The sequence below is a fragment of the Dromiciops gliroides genome, chromosome 4 (genome assembly GCF_019393635.1).
Source record: "Dromiciops gliroides isolate mDroGli1 chromosome 4, mDroGli1.pri, whole genome shotgun sequence".
Lineage (NCBI taxonomy): Eukaryota > Metazoa > Chordata > Mammalia > Microbiotheria > Microbiotheriidae > Dromiciops > Dromiciops gliroides.
The window spans coordinates 159,607,921-159,632,368 of NC_057864.1; the positions used below are offsets into that span (position 1 = coordinate 159,607,921).

The 24,448-nt window shown below is 37.2% G+C and overlaps 1 protein-coding gene and 1 pseudogene across 3 annotated transcripts in view; one reads left to right on the forward strand and one right to left on the reverse strand.

The window, feature by feature from the left end:
• ASH1L (ASH1 like histone lysine methyltransferase) overlaps positions 1–24,448 on the forward strand; it is a 231,182-nt gene that overhangs the window by 158,962 nt on the left and 47,772 nt on the right. For all 3 annotated transcript variants that reach the window (XM_044002148.1, XM_044002147.1, XM_044002149.1), the window contains 3 exons: positions 16,271–16,344; positions 18,228–18,273; positions 18,456–18,564. In XM_044002148.1, coding sequence (XP_043858083.1) covers positions 16,271–16,344; positions 18,228–18,273; positions 18,456–18,564 — 229 coding nt within the window. The remainder of the gene's footprint in view (positions 1–16,270; positions 16,345–18,227; positions 18,274–18,455; positions 18,565–24,448) is intronic.
• On the reverse strand, positions 15,364–15,768 carry LOC122754101 (annotated as a pseudogene).

Below are 24,448 nucleotides of genomic sequence, written 5' to 3' on the forward strand. Positions count from 1 at the left end.
CATTTTGCATTTCATAATATTCTCTGTCTCTTGTTTGGTCATAAACTGTTCTCCTTTCCAAAGATCTGAAAGGTAGACTATTCCTTTTTCTCCTAATTTACCTATGGTATTGCCTCTTATGTCTAAATCATGTACCCATTTTGACCTTATTTTAGTATAAGGTATAAGATGTTGGTCTATGCCTAATTTCTGCCCTACTATCTTTCAGTTTTCCCAGCAATTTTTGTCAAATACTGAATTCCTATCCCAGAAGCTGGGGTCTTTGGGTTTATCAAACAGTACATTACTAATGTCATTTACTCCTGTGTCTCCTGTGCCTAGTCTATTCCATTGGTCCTCCACTCTATTTCTTAGCCAGTACCAGATACTTCTGATGACTGCTCCAGATTTGGTACAGCTAACCCACCTTCCTGTGCATTTTTTTTTCATTATTTCCCTTGATATTCTTCACTTTTTGTTTTTCCAGATGAATTTGTAGAACTAGAAAAAATAAGAAAACTATATTATCTTTAATGCGAGTAAAGATTCAATTAATGTAACACATGAAAATAGTCAAGGGATGTCAACCTTCTGCATTTGCTTCTTTTGTGTGGATGTGTACCATATTACCAAGAGTTATGTTAAAAATTTTTTTTCTAAAAGATAGTTGTTTTTTTCTAGATGGAAACACTGCCAGCACAAAAAAAGAAGCTTGTTATTACATCAAAACAGAACTCTGATATAATAAAATGGCATGAACATTCTCATAAAACTCTAAAATGGGTTGAGATATTTGAATGCCTAATTGTATTTGTTGGAATGCCTTAATTTACATATAAAACATGCAGCCAAAACAAAAGAAAAATGCAAAGTTGCACCAACATTTTGTGGTTTGCAAACAACTATTAGGAAATAGAATTATTATAGTTATGTAAATAGAGCTGTATGGATTGAAGATTTCAGTCTTAGCAGAGCTGCCATTCAGACAAAAGCTGCAAGTTTAAGAAAATGAAAGATAATGCAAATGAAGTGGATAGTGAAGAAAGAAACAGTGCAAACTGCTGTTGGTTTCATTGTTGTTTTTTTCTTTCTTTCTTCCTTTCTTTCTTCCTTCCTTCCTTTCTTTCTTTCTTTCGAGGGGCAATGAGGGTTAAGTGACTTACCCAGGGTCACACAGCTAGTGTCAAGTGTCTGAAGCTGGATTTGAACTCAGATACTCCTGACTCCAGGGCCAGTGCTCTATCCACTGTGCCACCTAGCTGCCCCGACAAGGATAGTTTTGAAAGTACTATGTGTCATTTTGTAACGATTGGAATGACGCCACCTGCTGGAGACTTACTGTAGAAGTGTTCCACCCATGAAGCGAAGGTTTTTGAGGGCAAGACCAGGAGTCTTTTCTTTGGTGTCAGGAAGTGACGCGGGCTAGTGGGAGGAGGAAGGAAGAGACTGGCGCTCGGTCTCACGCTCTTTTTCCTAGGGATGCTGGTGGAGAAGGCAGCTAGAAATGCGCTCTCCCTTTAATAGATAGGAATCTAGGCCTTTCTTTCTCTCTTTATCAAATTCTTATTCTCCTTAATAAATGCTTAAAAGTCTAACTCTTGCTAAAGCTTATAATTTATTGGCGACCACTCATTAGATATTTTAGACAGACTAGCTAGAATTTTAGCCCTTAACAATTTATTATATACTTAAAAATACTTTGAAATAGAGATTCGTGGTTTCATAAACAGTCCTTGTGATCTGCTGTGCATGTAAAAATGCTTTTTTTTGGGTGCCTAAGTTAAAAATAAAAGAAATTTTAAAATTAAAAAAAGAAAAATATTGTAAGGACAATAAAATTACATTTCAAGCATTACTGATTTTAAATAATGCTGCATATAATCTGACTATATTTAGTTCATTATATGAGAATGTAAGTTACTTACTTTGCCTCCAAACACAAAATCTTTCCCCTGGACCAATGACCCATTGCACCATTTAAGACCTACTACTTAAAAACAAAAACAATTTTGGAAGTTTTTCTAACTTTCTCCTGAAAAATACAGGAGATAATATAGTTTCCTTACCTGATTTGTATAAAAATTTTAACATCAAAGATGCCATCAAAAATATTTACAATGTTTGGCACCAAATAACCACAAGTTGTGTATGTACAGTGTAAAGGTGCACCTGTGGGCAGACAGTGATTTTGGAGGGTTTTCCTCTGAGAAGCAGGCAGTGACAGATGAAACAATCATCATTAGGAAAAAACTTGGTTCTGATGAACAAGAAAACAATGTTCACTTCATATATAGAAGAATTGACTTATATTTATTTAGATCAATAGCAGGTATTTGGAAAAGCAGAAGCAGGTAATATGTAAATTATGTTCACTTTCAGACTGTAAAAATAGTGAAGCAAAAAATTAGGAATACTGAAATTAACTAACCCAGTCATGCAAATTCACCGAGATATGAATAAAACTGTACCCAATGAATATATGAAGATTTAAAGAAAGAAAAGACAATTCAATTGACATTGCTAAAACCATTTTAAAACAGTAACAACATTTTCATCATCTCAAGTGTAGGCTTATCTTTAGATATGATTTTCAGGAATTTAAAAATTTTTTTTAATTTTGCTTTTTGTAACTATTTTGACTTTGTAATAAACTTAGATAAGAGATTTTTTTCAATTGAGATAAACTTATTTTTTAAAATTCTCATTTTCATTGGGCTCAAACCATTTATGATATTTGCATGTAATTATACTTTCAGATAGTGCAAATATGAATAATGTAACCACTTCACAGGATTCATTATTTACACTTATCAGGACCTAACTAAACTGAGCACCTAGCCTTTGCTTGAAGAATTTCAGTAAAGGAGAACCCATCACCTGTCCAGGCAGTCCATTCCACTTTTGGGTAGCTCAGATTGTTGGGAAGCTATTCCTATTATGAAGCCTAAAATTGCTCCTTTATAGCTTTATAACTTTATAATGGAAATGTAAAGAGGGGTCAAGTTGTAAAGAGATTTAAATATCCAAATCGTTACTGGTGAGTTTCCTATACATTCACATCAGACTCTTCATATAACTACCATTTTCTCTTCTCATTTGAATTGTTTAGCATCCTGCCTATCTTTTCTATAAATCTTTTAAAGTGTGATTTACTGAAATATGTGTGTCAAACAAGGCCTAGATTTCCACTCCTTCATCGAAGATTCTAAGAGGGATTATCTACTTCCAAGGCTCCTATTACTTCTACCTCAGGAAAAGCTAGATAATCACCATAGCATACCTCTGTGTCAGGCTTATGATAGTTTCTTAAATCTTTTGTCTATTTCCTGTTTTTATGTAAGTGGTCTAAAATATACACTAATAAAAACCACTTCTGTTTATCTATGAGTTGATCTTTACCTACATAATTTCTGCCATATTTCCTTTCCTAGTTCCTGGATTTCCTCATATGCGTGTTCTTTCTTAATGTACTGTGTTTCCCCAATCCACACTTTTTTAAAATGTAGTAAACATTTTTATTTATAGTTTGGGGTTTCAGTTTTTATCCCTCCTTCCTCCCTGAGGCAGCAAACCATTAGATATGGGTTATACATGAATGATTATGTAAAACATTACCATATTTGTCATTTTGTACAAGAAAACTTGATTAAAAGAAACAAAAATGAAAGAAAGTAAAAAATAGCATGCTTCAGTCTGTTCCATCAGTATCAGTTCTTTCTAACAGTTTTATTGCTGGATCAAAGGGTATGTATGCACAGTTCTATAGCCCTTTGGACATAGTTCCAAATTGTTCTCCAGAATGCCCAATCCACATTTTTTACTAGTTCTGTTTCTTTTGTAAGGGATACACATGCAGAGTCATATTGTAGTTAAGATTTTTATCCAAATGACACCTTGGAAGTTAAATTTGCTTCCTTGAATTAAGACCTCTAGTTACTCTGACTTGTTGCCTAAATATTGGGTATTTTGTATATAGATATTTGAGACTATGGGTTGTACTACTGAATCCTTTCTTGAATTTTGTTTCCTCTGAACTTAAGGCAATCTCAGCTGGTCCTTCTATAAATGGAAGAGAGGTTCCCTACAAATAGCTAAATTCCATATATGTTCCTGTTAGAGGATTGCTGATTATATTGGTAATCGTGTAGCACTTTCAGTAATCACAAGTGTCTCCTTGATAGGAAAGCCCATTTTTTTAATCCCAGTATTCTCTCTCTCAGTCATAGAATGTCATTATCTCAGAAGATCCAGAAAAGTCTACAGTGGATATAAGTAAGCTGTAGCCATGCCCCCCCCACCCCAAAATTGTATCTCTAGCATTTATCATAGTGTCTGGCACATAGCAACTACTTAAATTATTGATCTATTATTTGGAAAAGAGGTTTGCTTTATTCTTACTTCCTTTTTTTTTTTTTTTGGCTGGGCAATGAGGGTTAAGTGACTTGCCATGGGTTACACAGCTAGTAGGTGTCAAGTGTCTGAGGCCGGATTTGAACTCAGGTCCTCCTGAGTCCAGGGCCAGTGCTTTATCCACTGTGCCACCCAGCTGCCCCCAGTTTGCTTTATTCTTTATAGCAGAAGGCAGAACTGGACCCAAGAAGTAAAAGTTACAGTGAAGCATACTGTATTTTAACATAATGAAACACTTCCCAACAGAACTGTTAATATAGTGATGGGAAGTGGTCATATAGAGATTTGATGACCACATATTATTGATGCTACAGAACAATTTGGGGGGGCGGGCAGGACAACGAGAGTTAAGTGACTTGCCCAGGGTCACACAGTCAAGTGTCTGAGGTTGAATTTGAATTCAGGTCCTCCTGAATCCAGGGCTGGTGCTTTATCCACTGCGCCACCTAGCTGCCCCCTATAAAACACATTCTTACAGAGAAGGCTTTCTAAGGCTAGAAAGAAAATTAGAACAATATACATATTGACTCCATGTAAAAAACAACAGCAAAAAAATCCTCCCTCACTCCATCTCCCCCCCCAAATATAGAAGATATTTCCTGTGATCAGGAGACAAGAAATCAAACGATTTAAAAAAATATATATCTATTATTAAAGTTAATATGGCCAAGGGCAGCTAGGTGCTACTGTGAATAAAGCACTGGCCCTGGATTCAGGAGGACCTGAGTTCAAATAGGACCTCAGACACTTGACACTAACTAGCTGTGTGACCTTGGGCAAGTCACTTAACCCTCATTGCCCCGCCAAAAACAAAAACCATACTACTTAAAGTTAATATGGCCACTTTTAACAAATTGTAAATAATTTGAAGTATATTGAAATGGCAATGGGAACTAGATCTGTGATGTCATTAGTATAGAGAATTCCCAAGTAAGGAAACTTCCTGTGCCATTGCAGGTTACCTTCTTTGTAACTTAAAATCTTAACTACTGGGGGCAGCTAGGTGGCACAGTGGATAAAGCACCAGCCCTGGATTCAGGAGTACCTGAGTTCAAATCTGGCCTCAGACACTTGACACTTACCAGCTGTGTGACCCTGGGCAAGTCACTTAACCCCATTGCCCCGCAAAAAAAAAAAAAAAGTTAAATAACTTTACCAGTCAGCCAGCCAGGTTATATCATTCAATCAGTCAAAAAGAACTTTTTAAGCACCTACTATGTACTAAGTACAGTTCCATAGAAGGACAAAGAATGAAACATTCCCTACTTGTAAGAAGCTTACATTTCAAACAAATATATACAAATATATACAAAATAGTTAAACACAAGATAGTTTTGGGGAAATCCAGAAAAGCATCATGTAGAAAATGGTACTTGAGCTGTGTCTTAAAGGAAGAGAAAGGCTGTGTGAGGTGAAGGAAAGGAAAGGAGAGGAGAGGAGAGGAGAGGAGAGGAGAGGAGAGGAGAGGAGAGGAGAGGAGAGGAGAAGACAAACATGTGGAGCAGCTAGTATTAAAGACACTGAGACCGGAGATGGGGTTTACTGAATGAGGAACTGAAAAGGCTAATTTGGCACTCTATCTCACCTTAATTTCTTTCTTTCTTTCTTTTTTTTTTTTGGTGGGACAATGAGGGTTAAGTGACTTGCCCAGGGTCACACAGCTAGTGTCAGGTGTCTGAGGCTGGATTTGAACTCAGGTCCTCCTGAATCTAGGACCGGTGCTTTATCCACTGTGCCACCTAGCTGCCCCAGACGCTCTATCTCAGAGTGTGGAAGAATAGAGTTTCCAATGAGTCTAGAAAGGTAGATTGGGGTCAGGCTATAGCAAACTTTAAAAGCTAAACAGGGATTTATATTTTATTTGGCAGGCATTACAGAGCCACCAGAATTAATTGAAGAGGAGGGTCACAAGGTTAAATCTTCATTTAAGGAAAATTATTTTGGCACCTGTATATGTATAGGATGGACTGCAGTAGTGAAAGACTTGAGACTAGGAGACTAAGAGACAGTTGCAATAATATAGATGAGAGGTGATAAAGACCTGAAGTAAAATGGTAGCTGTGTGAGTCAAGAGAAGGGAGTGGATACAAGATATGTTGTGGAAGGAGAAAGGGCATCATTTTGGCAATTTTATTGGATGTGTGATGAGGGAAACTAAAGAGTCCCAATATAGTGCTGATATTTTGAAACTAAGAGATAGAAAGTCACCTTCTTATCTACTACGTGGGTGGGGTTTTCAGTAGGGACAAGGATGGCAGCAATGCTGGAAAAGTTTAGGTCAGGGTGAACCTTAAATACCAGGTAGAGGTTTTTTGTTTGTTTGTTTGTTTGTGTTTATTTTTTTTTTTTTAGTGAGGCAGTTGGGGTTAAGTGACTTGCCCAGGGTCACACAGCTAGTAAGTGTTAAGTGTCTGAGGCCGGATTTGAACTCAGGTACTCCTGACTCCAGGGCCGGTGCTCTATCCACTGCGCCACCTAGCTGCCCCCCCCTTTTTTTTTTTTAACATTATTTGGTAGGCAGTTGGAAGCCATTGAAGATTTTGAAACAGAAAAGTGACCTGATCACATTTTTTGCATAATGAAGATTAACATGATAGCAATTTGAAGGATATATACCTGAGTGCAAAAGATTATCACATTAGTGATAGCCTGGTGAGCAATAGTAAGGATCAGAGGAATTAATGAGTTATGAATAAGGTAAATTTGCCACTAGGAGACTCTGAAACATCCCTCAAAATTTAATGGCTGGCATATTGCAGTCTCATGGTGGTATATAAAACTATTTTTTATCAGACTATTTACTTGACCTTTTGTTTCCTCAAGGGTTGAGACAGTGTGAAAGACCCAGGAGGTTTGGGAGCAAACTCCCTGCCCTAGCAACTGTCCCCATAGCAATAGCCATGGAACAAGAGAAAAGGGAACTATTATTGGAAGGCTCCCTGCCAAGCATTGGCTTTTCCCACAGTGTTCCTCTTTATCCATTGGGTTTAGATACCCTTTTGTAATAAGCACTGACCTAATGCCCTAATTAAAGAAATCAAAGAAAGCATACTCAAACTTAAGTAGTAGGCCTTTAAAAAAAACAACAAAAACCAACCCTAGTTTCATCACCCTATCCCCAACTTTGTTTATTTTCATGACATTCTTTCTAGAAGGCAATTATGTAATTGTATTTAATAGGATCCTAAATCTGGAACTATAAGGGACCTCAAAGGCCAATGTTCTCATTTTATGTCTGAAGAAGTTGAAACCCAGAGAATAAACAACTTGCCCAAAGTCTCACATACAGCATTTGAACCCTATGTCATCTGACTCTAGAACCAGTTCTCTTTCCACCTTTCTCTTTGTTAGGGAGACAGGAACCAGTGGAAGAAGCTAGACATATCTACCTTTGATTTGAAGGAATGGTTTGGCAATAATTTATATAGCCAAGAAAAATATTAATTTTGTAGGCCAAGTAAAATTTAAGTGACCTTTATTATTTTTAAATGTATGTTTTCCATAATAACCTGATTTATAAATAGAAAGCACCTTCCTCACATAGCAGGAACTAACCATTTGCTTTATAAAGTCCCTAGAATTCCTAATTCTCACCTGATTATAAGGCTTTTATTTTATGTGCATTTCAGTTATCCTTTCCCTTTTCAGTCCTCTGGGAATGCCACACCATCAGCTTCTTTGAAACATCAGACATAAACAAGTTCTGCAATAAAGATTAGACTTTTTAAATTGTTCTGTATTAGGTAGCTAGAGAATGGTTAAATACAGAATAGAGTTACATGGTTTAATTCTCTGCTAGAAAACTTTACTAGTGCTTACTTAATAAGAGAATTCCATAATATCTGGGCTTAATGCCAAAGTTCTCCTGAAAGAGCCTTTTGTTTTAAGCTAGTGAAGTCACAGAAGTGAAAGCTGAGTCCCAGAAGATTTAGCTATTTCCTGGAACCTACTACTAAGGATAAATAGAGCTTTGAAAATAAGTACTACTTTAAGAGACCAGCTCCAAAGCAAAACATGACCATTTTGATTATTACCATTTTGATCCAAGACTTAGGGCTAGCCCTAAGTCTTAGAATAAAGCCCCTGACTGTTCAAAAGGGAACTGGAGAAACTTAACTTAAATCCAAAAGGTTTAGGAATAGCCTCAACATTGGACAAGGTACCCAGAATAAGGACCCTTGTCTTATAGAATCCTTGGGTGTCTCATTAAGAATATTTTAAAATGGGGACAGCTTGGTGGTGCAGTGGATAAAGCACCAGCCCTGGATTTAGGAGGACCTGAGTTCAAATTTGACCTCAGACACTTGACACTTACTAGCTGCGTGACCCTGGGCAAATCACTTAACCCTCATTGCCCCCCAAAAAAGAATATTTTAAATTAATGAACTAATTAATGGTTGACTCATAGGAAGATATGGACAGACATGTTGTTTGTTGTTACTGGTTTTGTTTCTCCTTTCTATCATACTTGTCTTATGTTAAGGGAATTACTGTTGTGGGACAAAACTTTTCTGAGAGTTCAGTGGCTTGTCAATTGTAGACTCTAAGCTCTTTAAAGACAAAACTACCTCATTTTTGCTTCCAAATCCCCTTAGCATGGTGTCTTGGGGGCAGTTGGTACTTAAATGTTTGCTGTTTTAAAATCAGGCTTTTGTAGTTAATGAGACTTTCAAGCAAGGATTTCTAGATTGTTTATTCTACCTTGAGAGATCTAGTGTCAGGCGCAGCTAGGCGGCACATTTGATAAAGCATTGTCCCCGGATTTAGGAGGACCTGAGTTCAAATCTGGCTTTAGACACTTGACACTTACTAGCTGTGTGACCTTGTGCAAGTCACTTAACCCTCATTGCTCTGCCCCCCCCCCCCAAATCAATTTGGTAGTAGAGAGATCTAGTGTCTGATCCCAAGCTTTAGAATTTGAGGAGATCTCTTTTATTAGTTTACCCAAGAGTAACTAGCCTATCAGGAAAGGAGGCATGTTTACAAAAATAATAAAGTGATTTATAAGTCAGAATATTAATCTGTTAACATAACAGTAGAAAATATACCTTTATACCACTATACTTTTATATATACTTTTGTCCACTGTCCAAGGTATCCCTTTTCTCAGTATCAATGCACCTGGAAAATTAAATTAGTTTAAAAGAGATTGCTTAGTGACCATGGCATCAGAACATCAGAAGTCAATAATCTCATGGGATAAGTGTTTAGAATATGAATGTTTAGCAGAGATAATTTCACCCCTTTGGACAACAATCTGACCTCTTGGTACCGTTCCAGTCTTCTGATAACCTCCATGTGCTTAAAGAAAACTACACTAGCTACTTTGCAGGTTCTCAAACATCATCTCCATCTTTGCACTGGATGTCCTGCCATAACTAGAATGTTCTTCTTCCTTCCTTCTGCCTCTTAGTTTCTCTAGCTTCCTTCAGAATTAAACTCAAATCCAATGTTTTGCAGGATGCCTTTCTCACCTCCAAGATTACCTTCCATGTACTTTGAATGTATCTTGTATGTATTTAGTTATTTATAAATTGTGCCCCTCATTAGAGTGTGATCTCCTTAATGGCAGGGATTTAGTGTTTGCCTCTCTGTATCCTCAGCATTTAGCACAGTGGCTGGAAGATGATAAGTTCATAATAATGGTTATTTAGTGAATGAATAAACACTGACAAAATCTTTACTGTCCATCCTTCCTTTTTTTTTCCTAGTTTTCCTTATCAGATACTTTGTCATGAAATTAGTTCATTAAACATGTTAAAATCAATCATATTCATTTCAGTTCAACAAACATAACATACTCACAATGCTAGTTACGAAACAGGTATGAATAATAATTTAATTTCATCAGCCATATTAGCAAATTATCTGAGTTTTAGTAATTTCCTCAGAAACTTCCATATGATATGTATTTTATGTTAGCTTCCATGTTAAAAGGTAGCATTCTGACCTTGTTTCCAAACTGTCCCACTATATCCTTTTCCCCCCATAGCCACCTATGCATTAACTATACAATCAGCAAATATTTTTTGCTGTGAGCTTGGTATAGTAGACTGAGCTCAGTACTTGGGAATAATAAAGATCTGAATTCAGATCCTACTTCAACACTAGTCGGTTTAAACATTTATTAAGTAGTTCTTATATACTAGGCACTATCCTGAGTACTGGGTATACAAAAAAGGACAGGCAAAATTAGAAATGGTGATTGGAATGTTGTATTAGAAGAACTTCAGGTAAGCTAGACCAGTGTAGCTGGATCAAAATACATGGAGGGGAATGATGTATAACAAGATCAACAAGGTAGGAAAGGGCCAAGTTTTAAAGAGCATTAAATGCCAAACAGATGTTTATATTTGATCCTGGAGATAATAGGCACCCCCTGGAGCTCCTTGAGTAGGAAAGTGATATGATCTGACCTGCAGTTTATGAGAATTACCTTGGCATCTGAGTAGAAGAATGATTGGAGTGGGAAGAGACTTGAGGCAGGGAGATACAATTTACAGGGCAATTGTAATAATCTAGGTTAGTTGAAGAGTGCCTGAACTAGGGTGTTATTTACATGAGTAGACAGAGGAGAAATGTTATAATGGTAGAAACAAGATTTGGCAGCAATTGGATATCTAAGATAAAGAGTCAAGAATGGTATCAGGTTACAAGTCTGATGACTGGGAGGTTGAAGGTACCCTTGACACTAATAGGGAATTTTAGAAAAGGAAAAGATGGGAGGTAGGGAAGATTTTTTTAAAGTTCTGTTTTAAACATGTTGAGTTTGAGATATACAAAAGTGAATTGGTGTTACATGACTTGTAGCTCAGGAGACAAACTGGGGCTAGATATAAAGATCTAGGGATCACCTGTATAGAGATAATCATTGAACTAATGGAAACTGATAGGATTAAGCATAAATGAGATAGCATAAATGAAAAGAGAAAAAAGCCTTAGAACAACCACATTTAGTGGGCTTAATATGGAACATCTGGGTTTAGTGGACATGATATGGATGAAGAACTAACAGTGGAGACTGAGATGGAGGAGTCAGAGATAGAATCACCAGTCAACCAGTCAATAAACATTTATTAAGAGCTTACTGGGGGGGGGCAGCTAGGTGGTACAGTGGATAAAGCACCGGTCCTGGATTCAGGAGGACCTGAGTTCAAATCCGGATTCAGACATTTGACACTTACTAGCTGTGTGACCCTAGGCAAGTCACTTAACCCCCGTTGCCCTGCAAAAAAAAAAAAAAGCTTACTGGGGCAGCTAGGTGGCTCAGTGGATAAAGCACTGGCCCTGGATTCAGGAGGACCTGAGTTCAAATCCAGCCTCAGACACTTGACACTAGCTGTGTGACCCTGGGCAAGTCACTTAACCCTCATTGCCCCACTTAAGAAAAAAAAAGAAAAAGAAAATCAAGAAAGATGAAGAATGAGAAAAGGCCATGAGATTTGGCCATTAAGAGATCATGGGAAAGGGAAGTTTCAGTTGAATAATAAGGTCAGAAGCCAGATTGCATTGGGTATGGAAGGAAATGAGAAGAGAAGTAGAACCATTGAGTGTAGGTGACTTTCTCAAGGACTTTAGCCATGAAGGGGAGGAAAAACAATAGAAAGATAACCATAAAAAAATAAAAGAAAAAAGAAAGATGACTAACAGGGAGGGTTCTCAAAAAATGGAGAAGAGATGGGCATGTTAGTGAGTAGTAGGAAAGGATCCAGTATATAGGAAGAGATTAAAAATTAGGGAATAGCTAGTATAGTGGGGGCAGTTTGCTGGAGAAGTTGAAAGGGGATGGAATTGAGGATATCAGGCTTGGTTTTTGAAATGAGTACGGTCACGTCTTCATCTGATGTTGGAGTGAAAAAGGCAAGAATAGAGAAAATGTGTGAATGATAAGAAAGGTGAACAGGGGACCTCTCAATGAATGCTTTTAATTTTTTCAGTGGAGTGTGAAGTGGAGTGTGAACATCTGCTGAGAGTTGGCAGGGAAGGATTCCTTTACCGGCCTGATAGAGGAAATTAGAGCAACTGCTTTGGAGAATAGGAGAACAAATCAATTAGGATTATTAGCTTGTGAGAACCTGGGCAAGTGACTTAACCTCTCTAAGCCTTACTTTATGCATCTGTAAAATGGAGATAATAATAGTACCTACCTTCAGAGTTCTGAAGATCAAGTGAGATAATACATGTAAAAAGCTTCTTACACCTTAAAGTGTTATATAAGTGTAAGCTATTACTAAGTACAGAATATTAGACTTTATAAGGAATCCAAAATAGTGTAAAAATCCATACCTTTACAAAGTCTATGAGTGACTTAGGGAGGTAAGGTATACACACTTGAACAGTTCATTCACAATACAAAGTATTATAGTAAATGCCAAGTAAGTGGTACAAATGAGAAATGCAGTAGCAATCTAGAGGTAATACATGAGAAAACCTAAAATTGGGGTTGTCATTGTCATTAGCAAATAATTATTGAGTATATGCTGTATGTATGACACTATACTATGTTATTACTATTTAGGTGTATCAGAACACAAGAGAAGGCAGTGTACTTTTACATAAGAAGATTGTATTTTAAGGGAGGGGCAAAAAGCCAAAATAGCTTTATTTAGCTGTATGACTGTGACTATACAAAAACCATATTAACCATAATGATTTTTTTGGTCTGGGCTTGTAATTTTATCACTGTATAAAATTGCCATTGTGAAAACTTCCCTCCACTGATGAAGTCTTTTTTTGTTTTAGGGAGTTGGCCTGAAGCCCAGAGAGGTTAAATGACTCACCTGTGGTCACATTCATTGTAGTGTGAGGCAGGACTAAACCCAGATTTTCCTAACTCCAAGTCAGGCCCTCTATTCCTCTCTACCATTATTACCTGCCTTAAAGTGATAATATAGTTGAGTATCCTCTAGAACTTACTTGATCCAATAGAGATAATTCTAAAGAACCATTCACCACTTTCCTTAAGCTTAAGTTAATTTCATCATCATTCAGGCATTGTCTGAAAAAGAGAACAGGACAAATCTAAGCTTTATTTCACATTATGGTACAAAATGCTTCTCCCTGAGTTCTCTTTCTGTCTATTCCCTTTTTTTGTTTACTTCTTTAGTACCTGATTAACAGCAAAAGTCTTATGTAGAAATCTCCCTGATTTTTCCCCTTTCCAGTTCAGTTGGTCATTTCCCTTCAGAGTTATATAAAGTAATGGAGCTCCTATTTTATTATTTTTTTTTAATTATTGACTTTTAAAACATGAACATTTCCTTATACAAAGAAATGAAAAAGAATTGTATACAAAAACGTGAATCTCTTATTACATGTAGCAAACAGTTTTAAAGCATATATTAATTTTAACATGATAATACCAAGGCTGCCCTTCCTATCACTGTGCTCTTCTGAACTTCCCTTCTGTTCTCTCCTTTATATTTTTGAAAATAATTTTTCATTGATGCTCTTTCCTTTTGACATCACTATCACTACCTCTTCTCCTTACAACTCTTTCCCTTTATCCCCAAAATAAAAGCTCTCTCATAAGAGATTCCCTTTACTTCTACAAAGGAGGGGGGGGGAATTAATTCCAGCTTGATATGACACCAACAAAATCTGTATTCAGGATTCCAGCCTGCACAGAACACAGGCTAAGATTACCTGAATTCCCTTTGTTAGGTAGTTTATCATACTGTTTCAGGTTGGATTTTGCGGGGAGGGGGACAAAAAGTGAATCTCCTAGTGTTTGTTAAGTAACCACCTTGGTACATTAAGTGTATCTCAACATCTGTAGTTCCCATAAAAAAATATAAAGAAAAATCATCTGTAATTTTTCATTTCACCCAATTCTGGGACTGAAAGAGTAGTTCTCCTAGACTGTCATAAAATCTTAAACAAGACCTGGATAGAACTATAGAAGCCATCTGTTGTAACACCCTTGTTTTCCAGATGAAAAAACCAAAGGCCAAAAAGATGTAATGATTTACTCAAGGATGAAAGGGTAGTAAGTGGCAGATCTGGGGCTCTAAATCCAACATTCTTTCTACTATAGGAGGAAGGGGAAGGGAATAGACATTTAAATGCCTACTGTGTGCCAGGCACTTTTCTAAGCACTTTACAAAGATTATCTTATTATTATCTTATCTTCATAACAACCCTGGGAGGTAGGTACTATTATTATCCTTTTACAGTTGAAGAAACTGAAGCAGACAGGGGTTAAGTGACTTGCCTAGAGTTACACAGGCAGTAAATGTCTGAGGCCAGATAACACTATCCATTGCATCACTGTACCAGGATAACTCTCCAACTGAGTTTGATCAAGTAGCACACCTAAGATGCATCCTACATTTTGTAAACAAATCAGCTAGTTCCAATTTAAAAACCTGAGAGGAAGGTAAAGATGAACTCATCACCATCCTTACCCTACTCCATCTCCAACATGTAGAAGAGAAATGCAAAAGACATAGGAAATTCATTAACCTGCAAATGTAATTATGGCAACCTGTTTCACTTTCCCTCTTAATAAAATTCAGGGTGTTAGAATGGAAACTCAGAATAATAGGGTAGTGTTGAACTGGGTATAGATGTTTTCAGAGAAAAATAGTATTACTGGGGCAGCTAGATGGTGCAGTGGATAAAGCACAGGTCCTGGATTCAGAAGAACCTGAATTCAAATCCGGCTTCAGACACTTGACACATACTAGCTGTGTGACCCTGGGCAAGTCACTTAACCCTTGTTGCCCCATAAAAAACAAACAAAAGAATATACGTAGGAAAAACTTTAGAAATAAATCAAAAGGGGAAAATAGTATTTGAAAAATCCAAAGGCTTATCTTGTGTCTATTGGGGAAAATAACTATAGAATCATTAGATTCTATAGAATGGTCAGAATGTTTACATGTTAATTTCAGACTTAAGTTGTGTCATGTCCATTCCCCCTCCCCCCCCATTTTAAATAAACATTTTTATTTACAGACCAACAGAGCAGTTCTAAAACCATAGCTTCTGGAAGAACCATGGGTTTTTGCCTGTCTTGGACCTCTCCTCAAACTTGACCTTGGCTTCCCTTCTCACCTTACGTTTTAGTGCAGGGTCATGGAACACATCCTTGTTGACAACTGTTTTGTCCAATGGGATAGCCACAGAGTATCTGGTAGTCATGAGGTAGTTGTAGTTATAAACCTTCACAAAGGACTTAATTTTCGATCTCTTGGCTATCTTTTTGCCCATTGCTGTGGTCACCTTTAGAGGGTAGCAACCAATGCCTGCTATTAAGGCATGGCTGTAGGACCTATTGGATGTATATCATCAATGTTCTTGACGATGATTGTTTTGCCTGGAGTACTGCCTGGCCAGGACCAATACCACCTTCCCAGGTTTCACAAACTTGTCCATTTCGATGCTAAGCGGGTTGCTCCTACCAGATTGGTTTTGAAATGGCTAAGTTCAACTTTAGTTCTTCATCTCTTCCTGAAGAATAAATTCCATCCCTCTACCAACTATAATCATCCTCTTACTGATTTCTCTCAGCCATTGTGCTGTTGAAATATCACCCTCGGGAGGCAGCTAGGTGGCACAGTGGATAAAGCACTGGCCCTAGATTCAGGAGGACCTGAGTTCAAATCCGGCCTCACACACTTGACACTAGCTGTGTGACCCTGGGAAAGTCACTTAACTCTCATTGCCCCACGAAAGAAAGAAGAAATCAACGTGAATCCATTTATCATACTTCATTTGCTCAAGAGTAAAGTAGTTTAGATTACAAATAGGTTATGTACTGGTAATATGTATACGTAAAATTAAGAATTTTCTCCTTTTCCATTTATTCTAGAATCGACATTATGGTTATTGTATGACTGTTACCCAAATGTTAAAGTTCATGATGCTTATGTTTCAGGAAAGTATCTGAGACAAAAGAGAATTGACTTTCAGCTTCCCTATGACATCCTCTGGCAGTGGAAACACAACCAGGTACAAAGAACATGATTCTTTGGATTTTAGTCTCATGTAGAAAGAGAAAATTTTAAGCCTTTTTCCCTTACCTACTTGTTATGTTGTCATTTTAGCATGTATTTAGAAAAGGCCCTGTGAAGATGAGAGACTGAGGAAAATGAATTTGTCCTTATTTTTAAACTTGGCCTATTTGCCTTTGACTTGTAGTGAGAAATGATAGTAGGCCTAGGTTCCCAAATAGATCTTTCTCTAGTACAACTATAGACTTTTATTTTGGTAGCAAGGCTATTCTGCAAAGATCCTCTGTGAGGCAAGTCTCTGGAGAATTCAGATGTACTGCCAACAGGATGAAGAAATTTTAGGCCGTATTTTTGTTGGCTTTTTCCCAGTAGTGTGGAATTTATTATTCACTTGCAAACTAAGATTACTAAGGAAAGCAAAGAAAATATTTAACACTTAAAAGGGAGGGGGGTACTTTAAATACAGTAGAAACTAAAAAATAGGAAGAGCTTTTTTTTTCTTTCTTCTTTAATTGAAAAGTTTTCACCACTGATTTTTGCATTAGGCTTCAGCTCTGGACCCAGGTCTCACAATGAGAAATAATTATGGAATAACAGAACTAGCCATGCAAATGACCTGGATATACTCCCAGCCTTTACCAAAATGCCATCAAAGTTTAATCTTAAAAGGATAAAAGCTATTAACTTCTCCCTCTCTGTGTTATTTAGCAACTTCCCTTTGTGACTCTGAGAGGATTGTTGTTAGATTATAATCAACTAGAAGGCCATTTAATACTGAAGGAAAGTAAATGTTTTATCACATCCAATGAGAAATTATATTGAGCTTTATTCTTAGCAAATTAACAAATATTCCTTTCTAACTTGAGTTGGCAAGTTCCAGTGGATAGAGAGGCTGATCTCAATGTCAGGAAGACCAGGGTTCAAATTATGCCTCTGACACATACTAGCTGTGTGACACTGGACAAATCAATTAACCTCTCTCAGTGCTCTACACAGCTCTCTTAAGACTATAATTTTCAGAAAGTTCCCTATCCAGTTGAAATCACAGTTCTAAAACCAGACCCTATCCTTTGTAGCTTGGGCTAAGAAGCTGTTTCATATTATCCTCTGCAGGAAGGGTTGGCAACAAAATTCCTGAGTATGCTTGAATCAGATTAAAATATTATTTGGAAATGTTGAATACATGAAATAAAAATATGACATAGATAATGTTCATTTGTGGTTTTCTAAGTCAGTATTATGCCGACAGGGATGTTTCTATTTGAATTTGATTCCACTGTTCTATAGCATAATGTTACCAGACTGCCTAACTTCTAGTACATTCTTGGTTTCACTGATAAATATTTAAATGTGGGTGCTCCCTTTTCAGGCCGTTCATTCACTAATTCATTAATTTAATTGCCTTAATTAGAAAGGGAAAATTACCTTTCTCCCAATTCTGAGCCTGAATACCTACAGTCATCTACTACAATCCTGTGCACCTAGACCACCCAACTAATCCAGTAGAAGTCTTCTGCATGCCTCTTCCCTCACCCCACCCCACCTTACACCCTGATGGCAAAGAGAATATTGATATCTCTTTATTCTTGAGTTTCTGGTTAAGGCTATCAGACAAAATGCCACTCAGTTCTTTACATAATTCTGGCTTCTCCTAAGTGATTCCAATTCTTTGTCCCCCACTTCTAGTGAAGGTTCCCTCTATTCAAAGTTAAAACTTCAGTAAGAGTTGTCTTCAAGCATATTCTACACAGAAATTCTTTTAAAATATTTTCTTATGAGCAGAGTTTACTGATAATTTCCTGTCTTTGTAGTGATTGTTGCTACTGACTGACATTTGAAGTTAAATGCTGTATCAAGACGTTTCTTTTCTTCTTCTTCTAGCTATATAAAAAGCCAGATGTCCCACTATACAAAAAAATCCGTTCAAGTGAGTAACTTGTAACTATCAAAGGACTCTGATGACTTTTGTCTGCATTTGTTCTTAACCTACTTCTGTCCCCTTTTATTTTCTGCTTCCATCTCATCCCACCCTTCTATTTTTCCATAGCTTTATTGTTAAAAAGTTATATTTTATCCTGACTCACAGAATTCTCTTTCCTTCTTCTCAAGATGTCTACGTTGATGTCAAACCTCTTTCTGGCTATGAGGCTACCACCTGCAACTGTAAAAAACCAGATGACGGCAATAGGAAGGGTTGTATGGATGACTGCCTCAACAGGTAATGTTCATCATCATCACCATCATTATAACTGGTATTTGTATAGTACATTTGAAAAGTACTTTCCATTCATTATCATCTCATTTGAGCCTTACATCAACCCTAAAGGTAATTGCTATCATTATCCCCCAAAACAGGTTTAGAGAAGTGAAATTACTTGCCTCAAGTCTTCCTGACCCTGGAATTACAAATCTGTCATTAGCCATACTGATACAACCAAAAGAGACTAGTACTTTGAAATGTAAATTAAATGAGATTCATAATATACTCTACCATTAGATAAATGAATTAAAGTAAATTGGCTTCAAAGAGCTTACAAACTTAGCTAGAATAACAAATAGTAAATACACTTGGTGTATAGAATACAAATCTCATCAACAGAAGTTATAAAATGAATACTTTAGGTTAGAAAAAAAGAGATTTTAGAATTCCTGTTGACCACAACTTTAAAAATTATATTAATTACTGTCTGCCTTAAATGGTTTAGTCCTGGGGGCAGCTAGATTCCACAGTGGATAGAGAACCGGCCCTGGAGTCAGGAGTACCTGAGTTCAAATCCGGCCTCAGACACTTAACACTTACTAGCTGTGTGACCCAGGGCAAGTCACTTAATCTCAATTGCCTCACTTAAAATTTTAAAAAAGATTAAATGGTTTAGTCCTGCCTGGAGGCAGTGGGCTGAATAAATTAATCTTAAATTCTTAATAAGAAAAATCTCATCTTCGTCAATCTGTGAGAAGCTCTTTCTATAGCCTAGTAAAATGGCCTTCAGTAACAGTATTTGGTTAAAAAGCAAGCAATTAAGAAACATTTTTATGCTCTCAGTGTTCTGGCTCTGAATTCTCTTCTGATCCTGTAATGAGAACTGCATAAGGCATAAATGATTCGGTTTAGAATGAGTTCTCTAGAAGTTCAGAGTATAAGACCCATTAGGAATGGAATGATCTCTTTTCTAAATATATAGGCATCTGAGCCTAATTTATAAAATGAGCCATTCCCCAATTGATGAATGGTCAAAGGATATAAACAGGCAGTTTTCAGAAGAAGAAATCAGAGATAGTCAATATGAAAAAATGCTCTAAATCACTGTTGATTAGAGAAATGCAATTAAAACAGCTCTGATGTACCACCTCATGCCTATCAGAAATGACAGATTCTGGAGGGAAGTGAGGAAATAGATACACTAATGTACCATTGCTAGAGTTGTGAACTGGTTCAACCATTCCAGAGAACAGTTTGGTACTGAGCCCAGAGGGCCATAAAGCTGCATATACCCTTTGACCCAGCAATGCTACTACTAGATCTATATTACAAAGAGATCCAAGGAAAGAGAAAAGGCTCTATATGAACAAAAATAATTATAGTGATGTTTTTTGGTGGTAGCAAAGAATTGGAAATTGAGGGATGCCCATCAGTTGAGGAATGACTGAACAAATCGTGTATATGATTGTAAGGAATACTGTTGTTCTATAAGAAATGATGAAGGAGATGATTCCAGAAAAAAACTTGGAAGACATATGAACTCTGATGCCAAGTGAAGTGAGCAGAACCAGGAGAACATTGTAATAGCAATAGTGTAATGATAATCAACTGTGAAAGACTTAACTACTTGATCAAGACCCACAATGAAAAATGCTTTTCACCTCAGGAGAGAGAACTGATAAACTCTGAGTGTGGGTTGAAGCATACTTTTTTCACTTTCTTTAATAAATGTTTGTTGAATGAATTTTTTTTAAAAAGGAATGAAGTAATTGAAGGTTGCCTCATGGAAGAGTTTAGCCTTAAAGAAATAGGCAGGATTTGGATGAGAACAGCACTTCAGGCAAGGAGAATAAAATGAGAGAAGATGTGGTGTCTGGAGTAAGACTGTGAGCCATACCTAACTAGTACATTAACCTAACTAGAACAAGTGAGGAAGGTATTAAAGAATACTGTACTCTGACCTCCCTCCTGTACTCCCTCCCTGCTCGTTCTCCCATCTGTTCTCTTTGCTCTGGGTTCATTTTCTTCCCTTCACAATCTTGGCCCTAGCTTGACGAGCCTAGAATCTCAGTCAGAAGGGAACCCAAAGAAGTACAACTTATGCCTAAACAAGAATTTTCTTTTCAGTATACTTGATGAATAGTCATCCAGTCTCTCCTTGAAATCTACAGTGATGGGAACACCTACCATCTCCTAAAGTAGCCTATTCCATTTTTGGGTGGCTCTACTTATTAGGAAGGTTTTTTTAATATCAAACCTAAATTTACTTACATCTTTTCAACTCCTCTAGTTCTATCCTCTGTGGCCAAAAAGAAACAAGTCTAATTCTTCTTCAAAATGACAGCCCTCCAAATACATGAAAGTAGTTGTCAAGTCTCCCCCAAGTTTTTGCCATGCTAAATCTACCAGTTCTTTTAACAGTTTTCATGTAACTTGATCTTAAGGTCCAGCTCTTTTTACCACCCTGGTCACCCTTCTCTTAGGGTCATCATAAGTCCTCTGAAAAAGTGCTTGGTCAATGCTTTCAATAGAGTTCTTAAGTCTTTCAAGGTTGCTTTTCTTTATAGTAATGTTGTCCCATATAAATTGTTTTCCTGGTTTTGCTCACTTCATTCTATCAATCCATAATTCTAAGGATTAATAAATAATATAAAATAATCTCTTTTGTCATTTCTGTCTGTGCAATATTTCATTACATTGATTTACCAGTTTATTTAGTCATTCCCTTTATGGTCACCCCCTTAAATTTCCAGATCTTTTTTTTTCCCTTTTAATCTCCCCTTCAGGGTCAGGAAATTTTTTTGCAATGATTGTTCCCTCCTTGGTATTATCCCAGTATTATTTCACCTCCTCCCTCCTCTTCACCCATCCTGTTATTTCCCTATTAACCTGGTATATTTTCACACCTTAATCTGTGTGTGTGTGTGTGTGTGTGTGTGTGTAACTTTCCCTTGTCTGATTCAGATAAGAGTCAGGTATACCCTATATTCATTCCCACTCTCCTCATGCATTCCAGTTATGAATGGAACAAGTATTTATTAAGCATTTACTAAATATCAGGCACAGATGAAGAAACCAAGTCCCAGAGAGATGAAATGATTTGTTCAAGTAGGTGGTAAGTGGCAGACCTGGGACTCTAAATCCAACATTCTTTCTTACTGTAGGGGGAAGGGGAAGGGAACAAGCATTTATTAAGCACATACTGTATGCCAAGCACTTTACAAATATTATTTCCTTTGATCCTCACAACCTTGGAAGGTACTTGCTATTATTATCCTCACTTTAGAGTTGAGGCAACTGAGGCAGACAGAGGTTAAGTTACTTGCCCAGGTTCACACAATTCATAAATGTCTGAGAGCAGATTTGAATTCATATCTTCCTGACTCCAGGCTCAGAACTCTATCAACTATGTCACATAACTGCCCATGAGAAATGGTTAATTCTTCTTCCTGCCCATACTAGCATATTTCTTTTATTTTGCCTTTATTTATTTGTATATTTACTTATTTATTTATTGTTCTTTTAAAATCTTCAGATCAGGATTGATCTACCCTCTAGGTCTTCTCTCTTATTTAATTTCCTCATTATGTTCTGAAGGGACACTTGTTTCTTCTGTTCTATTATGATATTAACAGTGTTCGTTTTATAGCTCCTTCCAGTTGTTCAAATTTAACTTTCTAGATTTCTCTTGACTTTTGTATTTATATTTCACAGTTTCAGTTCAATTATGGGTTTTTTTATCAGTATTTCTTAAAAGGTCTCTTTTCCACTGAAAGTACATTTTTTCAGGGCAGGTAGATGGCGCAGTGGATAGAGCACCGGCCCTGGAGTCAGGAGTACCTGAGTTCAAATTCGACCTCAGACACTTAACACTTACTGGCTGTGTGACCCTGGGCAAGTCACTTAACCCCAATTGCCTAACCAAAAAACAAAACAAAAAAATAGAAAGTACATTTTTTTCACTAGGGGGCAGCTAGGTAGCACAGTGGATAGAGCACTGACCCTGAAGTTGGGAGGATCTGAGTTCAAATCTCACCTCAGACACTTACTAACTATGTGACCTTGAGCAAGTCACTTAACCCCAGTTGCTTTAAACATCCAGGGCCCTCTCCAGTTGTCTTGATGTGTATTTTACCACTGGACCCAAATGGCTCTGGAGGAGAGAGTGAGTTTGGTGACCCTACATAGCCCTCCCTCACTTAAATCCAATTAAGTACAAGTCATGACATCACCTGATGTCATGGTCTGCTTTGAGAATGAAGGGCCAACAAAAAACAACATTTTTTCACTATAGGATTATACTTAGCTTTTTGGGGTAAGTTAGTCCAGGTTGGAATTCCTTATCTTTTGCCTTTTGGAATATTTTGTGTATTTCAATTATCTCCTCTCCTTTATATGAGGAGCTGCCAGGTCTTCTGGCTCTAGATCCTTGGTACTTTAATTATTTGATTTTGGCTACTTGCAGTATTTTTTCTTTGGATTTTGCCTGTGACATTTCCTGGGAATTTTCTTTTTAGTGTTTCTTTGATCAGTAGATTTTGGTTTTATCTATTTTCCCTTTGCCCTCTGATCCTAATTGGATCTGGGCAATTTTCATTTATGATTTCTTCGAATATGATATCTCAGGCTTTTTTTTCCCTCTTTAAAAAATCATAGGGGCAGCTGGGTGGCACAGTAGTTAGAGCACTGGCCCTAGAGTCAGGAGGACCTGAGTTCAAATCTGACCTCAGACACTTGACACTTACTAGCTGCGTGACCCTGGGCAAGTCACTTAACTCCAATTGCCTCACTAAAAAAAATCATAGTTTTCAAGAAGTCCACTGATACCTAAATTTTCTCTCTTTGACTTTTTCTCCTTTTGGGGGGCCATTTGGTTTTGATAGCAGATAGCTTACATTTTATAACCTTTTTTTTTAAGGTGGTTTTCTCCCTGATGTTTATTGTTATCTCTTGGAGTCAATGGTTTCTGTTTGGTCTTTACATATTTTCAATATGTCTTTTAACTCAGGAAAGGTTTACCTTTTTTCTAAGCTATTAATTCCTTTGGGGGTGCAGTGCAATGAGGGTTAAGTGATTTGCCCAGGGTCACAAGGCTAGTAAGTGTCAAGTGTCTGAAGTCATATTTGAACTCAGGTCCTCCTGAATCCAAGGCCAGTGCTTTATCCACTGCACTACCTAGCTGCCCCCTAAGCTATTTATTCTTCTAATTCTTTCCTTTCGACCTTTTATTCCATTTTTTAAAATCTATTCATTTATTATAGATATTTACATAGTTCTTTTTGAAAGTCCATTTTAGTCTCTACTCTAGGTTTGGGTTTATTCTACCCTTTTTAGTTGGAATTTCGGGTTTATTTAAATCTATCATGATTCCTCATAGTATTCAGTATCTTTTGTTTATTCATCTTTCAAACTTTAGTTCCTTAATTAGGGCTTTGTGCTAGAGCCAGGTTCTGCCCTTGTGAGTGAAGTACTAGTTCCTACTTAATCTCAGCCTAGGTCACCTGGGTTCCATGTTGATGTGTACTTAGCATGGTTAGTCCCCCTCTCAATCTTTTAGGTTTCAAGCTCTAGATCTTAAGAGCCTTCTGTGGCATCTCAGGACTGAGTGCTAGGAACCTCAGGTGCTATAGGGGTTCCCAATCTGAATGCTGCTTTGACTATAGGCATAGCCCACTAGTTGTTAAAACTCAGTCTTTCCAACTCTCCTGCCTAGGAGTATAGAGCCTTACAAGTAACATATGTCTGTAGTCAGTCTCTGGTACACTGGAAGGCTACTATCTTATTTCTCTGAGCCCTGGAATAGGCAAGGGGGCCAACTGCTTGTAGGCTTCTGGCTGATTTTTTTTGTACAGTTCTGGGGTGGAAAAAGTCACTTACTAAAGTTACTAATTGTATTTCTTCA